Source organism: Nelusetta ayraudi, unplaced genomic scaffold, assembly GCF_046127955.1.
Source record: "Nelusetta ayraudi isolate G7.1 ecotype Tasmania unplaced genomic scaffold, CSIRO-AGI_Nayr_v1 ptg000128l, whole genome shotgun sequence".
NCBI classification, from domain to species: Eukaryota; Metazoa; Chordata; class Actinopteri; order Tetraodontiformes; family Monacanthidae; genus Nelusetta; species Nelusetta ayraudi.
In genome coordinates, this window is record NW_027466178.1 from 1,548,451 (window position 1) to 1,565,377 (window position 16,927).

General features: G+C 48.8%; 1 protein-coding gene across 2 annotated transcripts in view; it reads left to right on the forward strand.

Moving 5' to 3' along the window:
* The window catches only part of arap2 (ArfGAP with RhoGAP domain, ankyrin repeat and PH domain 2), a 106,639-nt gene extending 91,830 nt beyond the window's left edge, over positions 1-14,809 (forward strand). For both annotated transcript variants that reach the window (XM_076050667.1, XM_076050669.1), the window contains exons 26-33: positions 76-193; positions 4,045-4,173; positions 4,752-4,885; positions 5,833-5,915; positions 9,119-9,154; positions 10,768-10,831; positions 12,477-12,596; positions 13,820-14,809. In XM_076050667.1, the coding sequence (XP_075906782.1) occupies positions 76-193; positions 4,045-4,173; positions 4,752-4,885; positions 5,833-5,915; positions 9,119-9,154; positions 10,768-10,831; positions 12,477-12,596; positions 13,820-14,173 (1,038 nt within the window). In that variant the 3' untranslated portion in view covers positions 14,174-14,809. The remainder of the gene's footprint in view (positions 1-75; positions 194-4,044; positions 4,174-4,751; positions 4,886-5,832; positions 5,916-9,118; positions 9,155-10,767; positions 10,832-12,476; positions 12,597-13,819) is intronic.
* Positions 14,810-16,927: the final 2,118 nt, after the last annotated feature.

A 16,927-nucleotide genomic window follows, 5' to 3' on the forward strand; every position in this document is an offset into this window, starting at 1 on the left:
TTAGTGCAGTTGCCTGATGTGGGTTTTTATCTGCAGACTGCGAGCGAAACTTGAGCGGCTGTTTTCCGTTTGCAGGTCTCGCCCAGCATGCGAGCGGCGGAGGTGGCAGAAACTGCGCTGAGCATGAGGAACGTCTCGTCGGACGCCGAGGACACGTGGACGACGTTTGAAGTGATTGAGAACGGAGAGCTGGGTAGGCAGGAGGCCAGCGGGCCGGGACCTGTGTTCAGTAGCATCCTTCCAGTCATGCTTCCTGTGTTTAAACACAGCCAGCATGACTGGATTCTCTCTCTTATTTTGGCTATCAGTGATGTTTTTTTTTTTTTTTTATCAGAGTTTGTTTTAAAAATGGAAGAAAGGGATGAGACCGGGGGGGGGGGACTGTTTCACTGGTGGGGCCACAATGGGTTCTGAAATTTGACAGATTGTTTTGTGCAGTGTTTTGGTGTAAATGTAGAAATGTAGAAAACATGTTGCTTTAATGTCCATTGAAAATGAACCAAAGCAAAGTTACAACAAAATCAGTGTCTTTGAAGCCCCACGGTGTTTAGGCCTTTATTGCGTGGGTTCTCACCGGGTTCTCCGGCTTCCTCCCACACTCCAAAAACATGCATGTGAGGTCAATTGAACATTCTAAATTGTCCATAGTTGTGCATGTGAGTGTGAGTGGTTGTTTGTCTCTATGTGGCCCTGCGATGAACTGGCGACTTGTCCAGGGTGTCACCCTGCCTTCACCCTAAGACAGCTGGGAGAGGCTCCCAGCAGACCCCCGTGACCCTGAGCTCGGGAAGAAGTGGGTATGGGAAATGGATGGATGGATGAAAAGAGTTTCAAAACACTGGAAACATGGATGAAATACAGCTATTTTACAATTTACTGTCTATTAAAATAATTTCTTCAAGTTCGGCAGGCCGGATTAAAAAGATTAACGGGTTGCATATGGCCCCCGGGCCGTAGTTTGCCCACGCCTGGATTAGAACAATAGCAATTGCATGGTTTTTCGGCATCTTTTGTGTTGCGTGGCCGCTTGGGTTCACCATTAGAATGAGCGGCTCTTCTCCAGTCGTCTCTGTCCTCGCTGTGAACTCCCCAGAAATGAGAAAAGTTCAGCCTTCGCTTGGAACAAATGTTTGCGGCAACATTCTCCCTCTCTCTTCAGAATTAATTCTCAAACTTGGGGTCCGTGCTCAGAGTCTCCATGAAGCGCTCTAATCGAACTAACTCACCTGCTCTGTGTTGCTGCCTAATTAACATTTAAATGTTTTTTTCCCCCTTCGCTCACACTGCTCATGGCGACACAAAAGCCTTTTTCTCTCTAATTAACACTGCTTTTCGAACCATTTGCATAAATTAAACAAGCCTGTTATTTTGATCAAGTTAAAGAAACTCTTAATTCCTTTTCTTTGTCGGCAAAGGTAAATAATTCAGTTCCTAATGGAACAACTCAGTCGGCCTCCACGGGCTCCACTGTCCACACACCTTTTCTTTTTCCTCTCTTCTTTCCCGTTTTACCGAAAATAAATTTGTGACATTTCTGCTAATTAATACTGAAGGTATTGGAGAGCAAGAAAAGAAAACGGTAGGAAGACGATGACAGAGAGCAGGGGTGATACTAATAGCAACACTGTCAAGTGTCTCCGTGTGGTTGTGGGCGCACGGAGATGCAAATGATGGGCTTTGTAGGGATAATGTTTATCTGCTCTAATTGTTGTTGAAGCTACAGTGAGGAGAGAGCGGAGGGAACGACAAGAAGTACTTAGTGTTGACGGACGGACAGAGAGCCGTTGGTAAACACCACCAGACTACAACTCTTACACATCTTGCTCGGCAGTCGCTCAGCATTTTTGTTCATTTCTCCCGACACTGTTTTGCTGAACTGCAGCCTCCAGCTGTGAAACCAGGAAGACTTTTTCATTGCGTGTCGCTCCGTCCGTCCAGCTCTCTTTGAGCTTTTTCCTGCAGCTCTTCATTCGCCCGTGCTACAGTTTCATAAGCAGTTTCATGATGCCCCCACTCCACACGTGGGGCATTTAAAAATGGTGGTTTTTGGTTTTAGTGAAAGACTCCCACTTGGCTTTCGTCAAAGCTCTTAACCAATCAGTGCCCTGCCCTGTGCAGCGTCACCACAATGGTCCCTGGTCAGCCTGCTTGGAACGCCGTGGAAGCAGGTACCACAATGGTAACCCTTGGAACCGTGTCATGGCCTGTGGAAACGCATCCTAACCGAGCCGAAAACAGCCGAGCCAATGGAAACACGGCCTTAGATGGTACAAAGACTTTTCTCTGTTGTTGTTTTTTGTTTATGTTTGCAATCAATAGCTATCATGGAGTAGTCATCAGGACTTTCTCTTGCGGTGAGATTGTGATGTCACCACGATAATTTCCCATCCCGACCCTGACTTTGCACCATTAGGCCAGACAAGAGACACCTTTGACCACTTCCTGTTGTAAAGCGAACGCACCCTGTCGCTCCAGTCAGCCTCGGTCTCCATTGTTCAGCCATTTGTCAACCGTCGCGGCCAATGGGGGGCGCCGTCAGTGACACGACAGTCACCCGACGGCCGCCGTCAGCTCTTTACGTGGCCATCGAGCGGCCCGATGGCCCCAATTAAACCCAGCGGTGGGTAATCATGGCGGTTAAAGTCACAACTTTATGAATGATTTTAAGTGAACGTTCGCGTCACACGGGACCGAGTGTTGGCTCTTTGCCACTCTGACCTCCTCGGGGAGGAATTGATGCGGCGCATTATCATTCAGACGCGGCCTCCTGCGCAACACGGCCCCTCCCCTCAGCCGAGGACCGGAGCGCTAATGAAGCGCCGCCCACCAGCGCCGCCGCTCGCCCAGAGATTATCCGAGTGGCGTCTGCCTGATGATATGCACATTCATTAATCACCCACGCCGTCATGTGTCATATAGAGGCATGGTCCTCCTCCCCCTCCTCCCCCTCCAACCTGCGGAGCCGACCCACCCCGTCCCACATTAACATGTGCCTTTGCGGCACCCAGTGTCGCCCACGCCCACTTTTGATCAGGGCTGCCAGATGCGGGGGGGTTTGGGGTGTGGGGGGAGTCAAAGTCGACGCTCCGTCGCAGAGTTGCTGAGCTCTACGCTCTCCACTCCTCTTTTATCACTTCTCCGGGAGTTTTCACCTCCCTCTCATGTTTGTTTTCCACCGTGCATTCAAAAAAAAAATAATAATAAAGTTGGAGGACACGCCGTCCTCCCCCTAAAAAAAAACAATGTATTTGCTGAAGCGTCTGCATACTTTTTTTTTATTTATTTCGATTATTTTGATTTGCCGGCAATGTGTACGCTGAAGAGCAAACGGCCCGGCTGCTTTGAAGGTGCTGGCGTGACGGGACGTGCAGCTTAGAGCCGTGGAGGGGAGTGAGGGGGGGTGGGAGAGAGAGAGAGAGAGAGAGGAGGGGCTTGGGGGGAGAGAAGAGCGCGTTAATTAGCCATTTTGGAGGATAGCTGTGGATAAACAGTGTTATCAAGGACAATAGGCAGGGAGAAAGGAGGAAAAAAACAGAGGGGGAAGCTAATATTTGTTGGGAAATGAGGAACTAATTCCATGGCCGGGGTCTGCACAGATCCCAGAGAGGAGATAAGCCCCCCCGTTATGAATAAGTTATGCCATTGTGGCTCTTTTTACCTCCCCTGGTTATGGGAGGAAATGGGGAGAGAGGAGATAGAGGCATCAGAGCAGGGGTGGCGGTACACAAATTATCTAGTTATTTTTCTTCTCTTGCCCGCCTGATAACATGTACCCTGTTCACCAATTAGGCTGAGATAATGGGTCTATTTTGCACATGAGTGTGCTTTTGTAAACACTTTCTGATTTGCTGGAGATAATTTGTAACGGCTCCGTGGTGGAAGTTGGGGGGTTATTGTGGAGGTGGTGGGGGGGGAGGGTGCAGCTTCGTTTTTCTAATTTTCTCAGATTTAGTCCCAGACCTTCCGATGTTGTCGTTCTGCCAAGACTCTGAGTGTCTGAACTGCCTTGTCTGGTCTGTCTCCGTGTCTTCCACTGGTCCCCAGAGCGGCCGCTGCACCACAGCGAGCGGGTCCTGGAGCAGGTGCTGGAGTGGAGCGGCTTGGACTGTCCCAGCTCCGCCTTCCTGGTCATCAAGAGGTTCCCCGAGGCCAGAGCAGGGGCTAATGGGAAAGGTGCAGTATGCAAATGGTGGCAAAACCACACGCAAAGAATTTCAGAAGTGGGCCTGAAGGCTCCTCCGTATCTTCTCTCCTGGCCTCGAGCGTCAGTCAGGGTTTCAAGAGTCCATCCTGTCGTCTCGCAACTACTTTTAAGATTAGCAGCAAAAAAAAAACACATTTTTCAAAGATCTTTTTTTTATTTATTTTTTCATCCTGGAACCCAGTGGAGCAGCCTTACGCGATTAATTATCACCCAAGCGCTACAAAGCTCCTGAAAGCAGCGTATTTATAGCCTGCTGCTGAAAGCGACGCCTTGGTGTGGCACCTTTTAAAACAAGAGGTGTCACAGGAGGTGGGAGGAGCCAGCAGGTTCTTTCCAGTCACCTGGGAGAGAGCCAAGGTGACATCACAAAGGGCTCATTCCCAGTTTTGCATACACCATCTGAAAAGTGGTGGAGCCTCCCAGCCCATTTCTTATTGACGGGCTAAGGACGGTAATACCAGCACAACGTCTAGGCACAACATGGCACCTGCAAAGCCTGTGGCAGCAGCTGATGATCAGCTCGCATCTTTTCTCTTCCTTCCCGAAGGCCAGAAGCCGGCGTCGAGAGGCGGCAGCCTGAAGTTCAGCGACGGCTCCTCCAAACTGCTGTCGGGACACAAGTTCCAGGACAAACACGTGTCCCTGAGCGCCGGGAGGCTGTTGCTCTACAGAGACGTTAAAGTAAGCAAACTTTTATTTTCTGCTAAATCCACCGCCGCAGCTTCCTGTAAACACAGCGTCACCGCGGAGGATTTTCTTCTTCTTCTTCTTCTTCTTTCCCCCTCTTTTCCTTGTTTTTTGTTTTCTCTCCATGCAAACGGTGTGTGAGTCGGAGTTAAAAAGTTTATGTGGTTGCATAAGAAATGCTGGGGGGGGGCGTATGGGGTCTGTCGGAGCGGCGGCGATGCACATAGACTAAAAACGCTCGCCGCCTCACTCTCCCGGCTGACACGTCTGGCATCTCGGGGATCTAAATATCCAAATTAAGGAGGGAAAATAAGACGCGGCGGCGGCGGCCGACTTCCCACTGCCTTTTTCTGACAAAAATAAGAACACTGCGTTCTCTTCAGAGGGGACCGTCAGGCCTTGGCTCCCCGGAGGGCTTTTCTTCTCGGCACATTTCTGCGGTCTGAAACAAGGGATTGGTTAAAAAAAAAAAAAAAAAAAAAAAAGAGTGTGAACAAGCATTAATAATTGATGGAGGTGCGGCAACTCTGGGAAGTAGTGTCGCAGGGACGGGGGAGCGAGAGCGGCGGCGAGGGCTGCTGCTGACTGAGCCCAGTGTGTTTCTCTAGATATCAGCTCGGCGGCAGCGTGATGTATAATTAGAGCAAAGGAAAGTAGAAGTGTTGCTGCGATTTAATTGATAGTCTGTTACCTCCGGAGCGGCACTCTCCTGCACGTTTTCACTCATTGTGTTCTCCTTTCTGCCGAGGCCGAGGACGCTTTTATTCTCGTTGGTGAGAAATTTTCTCACAGGCGCTGACGGTTACTTCACTGCAGCTCGTGCGCTCAAATCGAGCCTCGTTAAACGTGCTCATTTTCTTTTGTCATGCAAAACATTTCGCAGGCATCTGTTTTGAGTTGATTCTTTCTTTCTTTCTTTTTTTTTCTTTCTTCCCTCCCAGGCTACGAAAGCAGAGAAGACCCTCCAACTCAGCTCGGTGAAATGTTACCTCGGCCTGAGGAAGAAGCTCAAACCTCCCACCAGGTGCTTCTAATCATCTCTGTTTTGTTCTGAAACATTTATGCTCGAGCGTTCCTTTGTTTCCTGACCTCACCGTCCACTTCACTATAGAGACGCCGTGCAGGAACCAGGTCCTTAATAGCAGGTTGGAGGTGCTGTGTGTTCCCTGATGCTTTTCTCTGGACCGTTGTTGTCACCAGTGGGTATTTGTGTTCCTGTTGCCCCTCTGTGCTCTCCAACCACTCCGTCCAGTCTGACCTCTGACCCCAGCCCATCGGCAGTCTGCCAAACAGTCAGACCGGCAGCTCATGCTCAACACGTTCAGTGTCACTCAGATGCCCTTTTCTCCCGCATTCTGACGCTCGTTTTGACCTTCAGCAAGTTGTCGTTCACGTCACCTGAGCAGTCTTGTGTGTTTTGTGCGATTCGTTATTTGCGCTGACAAACGGATCAACTGTAGCCTGTCTGCTGTCTTGGCTGCTGGGTTGCCAGTTGCGTGGCGTCATTGTGCTTTTCTGACTGCAGACCCAGGAGTCCCCCGACCCCTCACGGAATGATGAATTCAATCCGACTGGAAAGCTGCTACCTATTTTACAATTTCCTTTTCCTTTTTCCTTTTCTCTTTGAAAGTCCAGAATATTCAACCAGAACAGTGGTTTTAAAATATTCAGTCCAACCCTGGAGCTAGTGGATGGATTGTGTGCTCACGGCTCGAAATCCATTGTGAGCAACTTCAATTTAAAACTATCAGGGAGGTTTTTTTGTTTTGTTTTTGTTTGTTTGTTTGTTTGTTTGTTTTAATCAGATCCGACGCTCCAGATCTCGGCAGTGAGACTGGAACTAGATGGAAACTGTGTCTGTGGCATCTTTGAACAGCGGAGACGTCTGCGTCAAGTCGAGGCTGCAGAAGGATGAAATAAAATCATCCAGATTTTTAGCTTCAGCATATCGAGCCCCAATAACAAAAAGGAAGAAAAAAAAAGTGTGGTGTGTATGAATTTATTCATACGCTGCAGCATTTTCTGTCTGTGTCGCTGAAGAGCTTTTCGCTGTCCGGCACATATTGACTTAAAATAGATGCTAAACACCTCCGCCGTCCTCTCCTCCTCCTCTCCTTCCCCGCCCGTAAAAACGGCACCGCTGCAAATTCTGAACCTCTTGCTTCCCACTGATGCCAACGGCTGCCCGGCCCGGCGCTCAATCAGCAATTATGAGCCAGTTTTACTGGTCATTTGTGTAAATTTCCACTCCCTCCTCGTCTGGTTCTCGGTGCGATAAATAATGCATTCAGCCAAACAGTCTATTTTATGAAAAAAAATAAATAAATAAATAAATGATGGGCTGCTGCATAATAAATGTAACTCATTAGCGGCAAAACAAAGTGCTGCGTGTTTTTTGGTTTTGTTTTTTTTTTTAGTCATTTATTTATTTATTTATTTATTTTTTAAGCAAATCCACTTCTCCCTGTCGTAAAGTTGTGATTGTCCTGCATTACTTTTGGTCTTTGAGACTTTTTTTTTTGCCTCTAATTGCAAACAGATATATGTCCTCCTCCCTTCCTCCGTTAGGTTTCACACCCCTGCCAGACAGTCGATCTTATTTTCCACTGTAAATGAAATGGACTAAATGTAATTGCTTTTTAACCAATACAAATCATCAGACCTCTGCTTCAAACACAGGTTTATTTTAATGGTTCCTGCTCTTATTAAAATGTACAACGCTCGCCAAACCCTCAGTTTTTTTGAATAAAATAGATGAAGTAAAATAAAAACATTTGAGTTTCACATCGGCGCATACTGGCATCAACTGCAGTTCCTTAGTGATTCTCACCACATTGGGAAATTTGCAACAGCACGGTAAGTTGTGAGAAACCAGCGGCTTCCTTCAGACGTGGGGGGAAGTCGGGGAGTAAGAGCAAAAAAAAAAAGGGACGGGGGGGGGGGAAAGGGGGCGGGTGAGGGAAGGGAGGGGCCTGGCTATCAGAGGGGCACGGCCGCGGGGGAAGCGACCCGGTGCGTGACGGCGGCGCAGTGGGTGGAGAGTCGGGAGGAGGAGTGGCGGTGCGAGGGGTGAGCCGAGGCAGCGCTCCGCCACCTCATTACGCGGAGCGGCCGCCTGTGATTGGCTGCTGGAACAGCGGCGGCGGGCTGCAGCCTCCTCGGCCGCTTTGTTCTCCTCCTCCCCACCCTCCCCCCAGCTCCCGTTCGGCCCACCAGAAGGTGCCGTTTCTCCGGGAGGGTGGTCTCTCTCACCTCCCACTGCCTCCGCGCAGGTTAAACTGCAGCCTCCCGAGCGTGCGCGCGTGGGAAGCTAGCGGGCCAATTAGCAGCGTTTCTCAACCTGATAATTAACGTGCACACGGATTTAGTTCACGTCTGCACAGAGACGCTGTTTTATTCCCAGAGAGGCTTTGAAGGCGAGCCACTGTGCAGTCAGTCAGGGATTCCTGTGTCAACAGTTAGAACCTCCTGCTTTCCGTGGTTATTGCAGGCAAAGTGGCTGCAGGATCCTGTAAAGTTGGCAGTTTAGCTGCAAAGCAACAGCGAGAAGTGCAGCGCCGCTCACGAGCTTTCTCTGCTGTCCCCAAATCACCTGGCTGCATTTGAAAATGACAGGCAAGAATTGCCTCTGCAGAGGGAAAATTTCACATCGGACCCTGAACGCACCACAGAAGCTTTCTCACATTTTTCTCTGCTGCAGACCTTTCAGTGACAGCTGGATTGAAAGATGCCATATTCTCGTCATTTGCAGATCTTTTATTACTTTTCATCCCAGAGTCCTGTGGAACAGCCTTTATCCAAAAATGAAGCCTCAACGGATCTGAAGGAAAGAGCGTCTTTATCCTTCTGTTTGCAGCTTCAGAAACACACAAACAAACAAACAAACAGATAAAATCAAGGCGGTGGATTTCAGATTTTGACCTCCTAAATTATGTGAAAGGGGACAAAACCAGGAGGTCATGGAATGAGTGGCCTCAGAGTGGAATGAGCACCTGTCAGGATGTATGATTGCCCTCTGTGACATCACAAAGGGCTAGTTTTCAGACCTGTGTCCATGTGTGATGAACGTTTCTGTTTTTGCGAATGTTCGCTTCCAGGCGAGAGACACTGATTATTGTCGGAAACATACTTTTTCATCGTGTGGGTCCTTCGCTGGACACACCTGTACATCCAGCCTCCAGTTCTGCCGCACCTGTACAATGATTTCATGTCCTTCTCTCCCGACAGCTGGGGCTTCACCGTCAGCACGGACAAACTGCAGTGGTGAGTCTCCTCGGTTCCCTTCTGTTCTCTGCCCCATGAGTGTGACTTTGACCCTTCCCTCCTGAACAGCCACTCACACAGAGCACCAAGTGGCCCAGAGTTTGGAATGGCACTCTGGTGATCCGAGTGGGTTCGCAGAGGGGCCATCAGGCTGCGAGAGGCTGCTGGCTGCCCCCCCCCCGCCAACCCCGAGTGGAATCGCACATAATCGTCGTCTGGCTTTTTATGGCTCTCCTTCTAATGCTCCCTTTCTAACTATTAACTATTATTTGCGCTCGCATACCGGCATGCTGGCAGTAGCTGGAGGAAAAGGCAGCTGCTCTCATATTCAGTAACATCATTCGTTTATTTTAAATAGGATGCGCTTTAATCTTCGCCATCGTAACTTCGGTATTTAGCGTGAGCGGACGCCTCGGGATGGCCTTGTTAGACGTGCGATGATTAAAACCGGGAGCTGTTAATTGGTGGATACAAATAGTCTTTTTTTTTTTTTCTTGGTGTCCAATGAGGTGCAACCACATATGAAGAGATGTCACCTAGACCAGTGGTCCCCAACCTTTTTAGCACCACGGCCCGGTATAATGTGAGACAATATTTTCACGGACCAGCATGACGGGGGGGGGGGGTCCATCGACACTCATGTTGCTAGCTTGTGGGTTTACTCTCACGGTAACGTATCAGGTGACCGAGACAAGCGCCTTGACATGCGTCAAGAGTTCAGCGTTAGATGGACGGAACGGAGAGAATCCGGTAATTTTTCAAAATAAAATTGTTCCACTCAGATAATGAATGAAACGGGATTGATTTAACAGAAGTTAATTATTCTTTCTGCCCGGTACCAAATGACACACGGACCGGCACCGGTCCGCGGCCCGGTGGTTGGGGACCACCGACCTAGACAATAGTACCGAGACACGCTGCCTGCTCTCATGGACAGTTCAGACCATTATAAAGATCTTTAAAGGTTGGCAGGTTTTGAGAAGTGAAATCATGTTGATGAAAATCTTTTCTGGCCCGTTTCACTGGAAAGCCGTGTCAAATTATTATTATAATTTAAAACAGTGCACATTAGTCAACATTTCAGCAAATGTAAACTTGCACAAGTTAGCCAAGAAACTAATTTTCTTCGGCAGTCCCTTTGCCACATTGCAAAATCAAATGTACAACATTAAAATCAGAAATAACAGTCTGAACATTTACAGCCTAAGTTGCAAAAGCAACCAAAAACCAATTACGTCACAATAGCGACGGTACAGTTCACGCCGTGATGAGCCACAGCATCAGCGTTGACATTGTTGCTTCTCAACCAACCACGCCCTAACATCCAACGTTCACTCAGCAAATGAGGTGCTCACACAAATGAAAGCTCCGTCCTGCAACTGCTCTTTACCGGCGCATGCAGGCTCCTCTCATCTCATCACGTCTAATCGCAGCCTGCGCAACTTTTCCGCCGCTCTATTTGCCGCGATCAACGATCCGCTCCTCATTAAAACGTCGACCGCGGCGACGTCGCCCCCAAAAACTCGCTCACCTGGCCGACGCCGGTGCAGCCAGATTAATGAGGCGGAAAGCCGATCGTCCGGTCCTGACCATGCCTACTCTCCTTTCCTCAGGCACTTCTGCTGCGAGAACAGGGAGGCGCAGGTCGGCTGGGTGACGGACATCATCAGGATGAAGGTAGGACGGGGGAGGGGGGAACGATTCTAATGAGCCGAGACGCTCCGGAAAAGGAGCTTCAGGAGGAGGGGAATGAGGAGGAGGAGGAGGAGGAGGAGGAGGAGGAGGAGGACTTTGGGGCGCCCTCTCTGGGGAAAATGTGACACAAACATCTCAAATTCTTAAAAATTAAAAAAACAAAACAACCCCTAACAATCTATATTTCACCCTGAAAAAAAGCCAGTTTTCCTTTGTGCTGTTAGGCAGATGAAAAACATAAACAGGAGGAGAACCGTAAAGTTTGTTCGAGGTCACTCGGCAATAACATAAATCACTTTATGTGGAAAAGCCGTGAGAATAAGGTCAAGGCGACCATAACAATCACATTGTGCTACTTAGCCCCCAGATACAGCCAAGTGTTGTCGCTGTCAGTCGCTGACACAGCACAGCGCACATAAATAATGCAAGGCAAAGCAAACGGACGGGAGGGGAGCTCTGAGCTCCGGCTGGGTCACATCACCCCCCCCCACCACACACACACACACACACACACACCACCGCCCCCCCACCCCCCCACATCCAGTCCTCGCTGCTCTCTACCAGATAACCTTTTGAGTTCCCTCATTAAATCCGACACGAGTGTCCGTTTCCCGCTTCGTCTCTGGCAACTCCGGAGAAATAAGGAGAAGAGGGGGAAAAAAAGGGGGCAGAAAGCCGGAGATTTGAGCAGCTGCGTTATTGCTGGCTCCTCCCTGCTTTATGGGAACACTCCTCCGGTGTTGTTGTTGATCACGGGTGCTTACTGTAAAAGCCTTTTAGTGCCTCTGCTTTGGTTGGGCGAGCGCAAAGGGCAGCGCCGTCAGGGAGAGATTGATCTAAACGGGAAAGCTACTTTGTTTTTGTTCTTTTCTTTCAAGGTGTTTATTCTGGCAGTCTTCTTGTCTCTGCTCTTTGCTGAGGCGCCGTGAGTAGCAACGGCCAAATCTACCGCCTAAAAATATTTGCCCGCTTTGAAAAGTCCTCAAATTGTCGAGACGGTGGGAAGAAAAGTAATTTTGATTTTTTTTTTTTTTCATTGTTTTTTGTGGAGGGCAAAGAGAAAGTTTTGATGAGCAAGAAGGTGGGTGGGGGGATGACGGTTGGAGGGGGAGGGGGGAGAGGGGTGGGAGTTCTTCGGCGCTCTTGAGTTTCTTTCTCTTACCTGTTCGCCGGCATTGTGCTCCAGCAGTTTCCATAGCAACTCCCCCCTGATGGAGGAGCTGCTTTTACAGCGAAGGTGGAATGGATGGCGGCGGCGGCGGCAAGTCAGAGGTTACTGGGGGTGTAAAGGTCCAAGGGAGGGTGGCGGCGGTGATGAAATAAGAATCTGTTAATGGGGGGGACGGTTGTAAAGGGTCCGAGCAGGGTCACAGTTACATTGAAGGAGACGCTGTTAAAGAGGGAAGTTTGGCCGGCGACCAGAGCGGGATCAGGCTAAACTCCTCCAGCGAGCCGCTCGCCCTCCCACAAGGCCGTGTGGCTTCGGGGCCGGAGCAGCAGTTTGAATCGCGGCGACACTCTAAAACCATTTGGAGCAGACGGGGATCAATCAGTGCAAACATTCCTCTGAAGACAAACGCGCACGTGGTCAGAAGCTAACGTGTCGCCGCCGGCTGTGTGTCCTCAGCACGGCTCTGACCTCTTCTCCAAGAGGGCCAGCATCGTAAAAGCTGCAGAGGCCTCCAGGGGGCGCTCTTTGACCGAAGGCAACAACGTCTCCACGCAACAAGTGAGCGGCAGCAAGCGGGTGAGAAACCGTCACACACGCGTCCTTCGCATCGTCTTGAATGCTGCATGTAAATTTGAAAGAAGGTCGTGCCAATCATTTTATTTTCCCGGCGATACATTAGGTGAGTTTTGTTTTTCAAATGTTCTTGGCCACTTGTATGCATTACTTATCGCAATCCTTCACCTAAATGGCTCTGGATCGCATAAATAAATTGTCCTTTTCATAGCCGAGCAGCAAAGACATTATTTTCACACGTCCGTCTCCGTGACGAAAACATTGCTAGCTCGGTTTGATTGCTTGTTTGTTTTTTGACATTTATGTCACCGTTTTTAATTATCTGCTTTAGTCCCGGCTGAGGCCGCCGATGGCTATTAAACAGATGACAACTGAATTCCAGTGTTTGCATCCAAAATATCTGCTGAAGGGAAATAAAAAAATCCTGGGTTGTTCATCCGATTTGGCCAGTCGGTAAGCATGCGCAAACATTTTGGGATTAGCTTGCGGGCTTGTTAGCACTCTCCTAACAAGCCCGCCAAACACAGTGGGGTTTATGTGCGGGCTCGTCCGGAATACCAAGATGGAAAACTAGGAGCTGGAAAGTTTCCCTCTACATTCTCAACTTCGACCGTCCGACAATCTGCAGCAGATATGGTTTCATCCAATAGGACGTTTTCCCTGGATGTCGCATGGCTCAAAAGGAGGGCATGCTTAGGTGCTCTGACCGAGAAAGAAGAAAAGAAAAGCATTTTTTTTTTTTTAGTTCCAAAGGTTGTTGTGTTTTAAGCTCACCGAACAAAAAGTGTAAAAAGTGGATTTCAACCCTACGTCTGCAGCCGGGAGGAGCGGACTCTGCTAATGCTAATGCTAATGCCCGTGTCTGCCTCGACCACTTCATCAGACGTATGTTAGCCAGCCTGCCGGGTTTTTGCCATCTTCATACTGGCTCTATATCTGTAGAATACAGACTCTTCTGAACAGTTTCCTCCATAGACTTATTCTCCGTTTCTACTTCCTGCCCTCCATCTGAATTTGCACCACCTTCACGCGTCATAACCACGTGACTGAAACTCGGCTACTCATTCAAATGCGTCCGGTTTTTGTTTTTGGTTTTTTTAAATGCCGTCCAAAGACTGTGCTGCAAAAGTTACCGCTGCCAGCTGCCAGGCGCAGACCTCGTTGATGGCTTCATTTTCGAAAGCTGAGTTTTGCTGTAATCCTTCTCGCTTTAATCTGGCCTGCAGCTGACGGAGAGGATGACCTCACTGGACGATGCCGGCCGGAGGCCCAGCAGCCACGTGGCTTCGCAGCCAAAGAGCAACGCGGCAGCCAAGGGCCTGAAGCACATGGACGCACTCAAGGCCCTGGAGTTCCCACCCAGAAGAGCCTCGCTGGACGTCGGCCAGCCGCCGCACTTCTCCTCCGCGTTGCCGTCCAGGCCGCTGGCGACGGCGCCGACGCTTCCTCCTGCATTGGGAGGCAAGGGCGTGAACCGGAGGCCCGTCCGGGGGGGGGGGGGCGGCATGCCTGCTAATGTGCTGACTGAACTCAACTCAGTGCTGAGCAAGAGCGGCCGTGGGGCCGCCGGCAACCAATGACAGGAAGTGAGGTCAGGTTCATCATAGGAGCATGGGGGAGGGGCAGAGACGTCAAGATGGAGAGCACGGTTCAGATCTGAGCTAAATATGACTTCCCAAGTCGGAAGGAGACGGGGAGTCGAAGGCACATGAGCAGAAAAGGTAAAAACAGGAGAGGGCTGGAGGTCGGAGGTTGTGCCGGCCGAAGCACTACGGGCAGATTCATACGCCGCCGTCTGAAACCCTCACACTGTTGGAAAATGAAACCACTAAAAAAAAATTAATAAAAAGTTTTCAGCTCTCCGATGTCTTCCGTGAAACTTTGAAGCTAAATTATAGTTTGAATGAAAAAAGGGGGGCAGTTTGTGCAAGGAAGGAGGAGGAGCCTGATCCTTATACAAATGCCCTTTTGATTTACGAGCGCAGGGTTCTGCCAATGGAGGAAAACTGTGGAAGACCGAGGAGCAGGTTCAGGGGCGGATCAATGCAAAGTGCCATTATTTATTCTTTTTTTTTTTTTGGTGGTTTTATAGATTTTTAAGGTTTTTTTCTTTTTCTTTTTTTTAACCCGTCACGCTGAGGTGCCACCACTTTTGCACAGGCTGCCACCAAATGTATTAAGACTATGTACATAAATAATAAAGATTCAAATCTTAAGCGTTGAATCAGTGATTGTTCAAGAGCACAGAAGATGGAACGCCCACATTGAGCCGAGTTCACCCCAGACACCCGCAGGAAAGATTAATGACTCAATCTCTGTTCTTTTTTTCTGACAAATAATTAAAATCATGAAAAAGTGTTTTTATTTAAAACAGGAGGAAAAGGGAAGTATGATTTCTAAAACTAAATTTAAAAAGGCAAAAATATATCGCTGGTCTTGGATTTAAAAAAAGTAACATTTCATCGGATCAGTTGGCACGGGCTCCAAATACATCTGAACATTTCAATTCAGTGTTCCTCAGAATGATAATCTTCTTTGCAACTGTGGGGCTCAGGAGTTAAAAGGAGTCAGGGCTCCGTCATCCAGCCGGGCATCAGGTCTCACCTGTTTCCCAGAGTTCCCAGAGTTCCCAGAGGGTTGGGGTGCTTCCAGCGGCTCACCATTGGGAATGCAAAGTGGATCCTCTGCGACGAAGACGCAACAATTTATGAAGATCAACCAACAGATGTCAAAGGTCACGTGAGGGATGAAAAGTCAACATTGTCGTTTTTACCCTGTCAACTCTCCGTTGTGTTCTTTCCCCTTTATTTCCAGTGAACATGGCACGGCATTCCTGCTATAACAGGCATGGGCAAACTACAGCCCGGGGGCCACATGCGGCCCGTTAAACTTTCTAATCCGGCCCGCCGAACTTAAAGAAATTGTATAAATAGTAATGAAATAGCTGTATTTCATCTATTTCTCCAGTGTTTTCAGAGTCATTTCAATAAAGAGCCAAACACCGTGGGGGCTTCAAAGACACTGATTTTGTTCATTTTCAATAGGCATTAAAATGAACACATGCTTTCTGGAGATCCCATGATCATATTTATTCCTCCTATGAGGTGGCTCACTGAAACACTCCATTCATCTGCTGCTGCTCCGGCCCCTCTGCCAAATTTTACAACCCATTGAGGCCCCACCAGTTAAAAAAAAAGTTAGCCCACCCCTGCGCTATAAGATAATACGAATAATACTAAAGTCACTTGGGGTCTTTGCGCACTCGGCTACTCTCCATTGTGCGCATGCAGTACTTTATTCTCAAATCCCATTAATTTCCGTCCATTCTGTTGTGTTTCCGCGAAGGCACCTCTGTATTTTTTTTAAGACGCGCGCTCCCTGGAGCATGTTACGGCAATTTAAGCCCTGTTGTGAATGGCGGTAGCCCTTCATCTTGGTCTAATTTGAATATAATTAACTCATCATTTTATTCATACGTTTCATCAGATTCTGCCGTTTCTCCAGTGAAATGTAAGAATAAACCGGAGCCACGCGCTCCTCCTGAATAATGGATGACGGTCAGGGGAGGGTGGGGGGGAAAAAATGCTCACGTCAGCAACTGTCACAGGTCCCCCACCCCACCCCACACACACACACACACACACACACACACACACACACACACACAGACACACACCCCATGAAAAATTCATATTAACATTTTATTTTCATTATGCCTCATGCAGCGGCTGCTGCCCATCCTTTGTTTCACGTCCTCGTATTCTAATCATACGGCCGCCGCCACATTTGTGGCACGGCCCTTTCTTATTATTCCTCGCATTGCAAATATACGTCTCGTTCGTCCGCCGCCTATATTGGCAATGTTATTGCATTCAGTGCAGAAATGAGTCCAGAGCGTTTGCTGCCTAATGGGGACATTTTCATTCCGTGCAGCCTTTTCAGACAGTAAACCTCTTTTGTTGTGCTTTAAAACGCTCTTGATTCGCTCTCGGATATAATGCGCTCACTTAAGGTTTGCTGCCGAGCGTCGGCTGATGTCTGCTTTAAGCACTTTTAGCGATATCTGAAGAAGCTTTCACATTTTCCCTCAGACTGGTGTCCCTGTGCGCTCGACTTGCCGTGCTTCCCGCCCGCTTGGCCGAGCGTTCTCTCCTCAGCTCTCAGGCCCGCAAAGTACCAAGGTTGCCGTCTGCGGCGCCGAAACCCATCGAAGAGCTCTGCATATATATATATATATTTTTTTTTTTTCTTTGTTTCAACATGCTATCCTCACATCCTCACATTCTACGCCATGAACACCAAACATGATGCTCAACAACTTGAAGCCTCTTCTG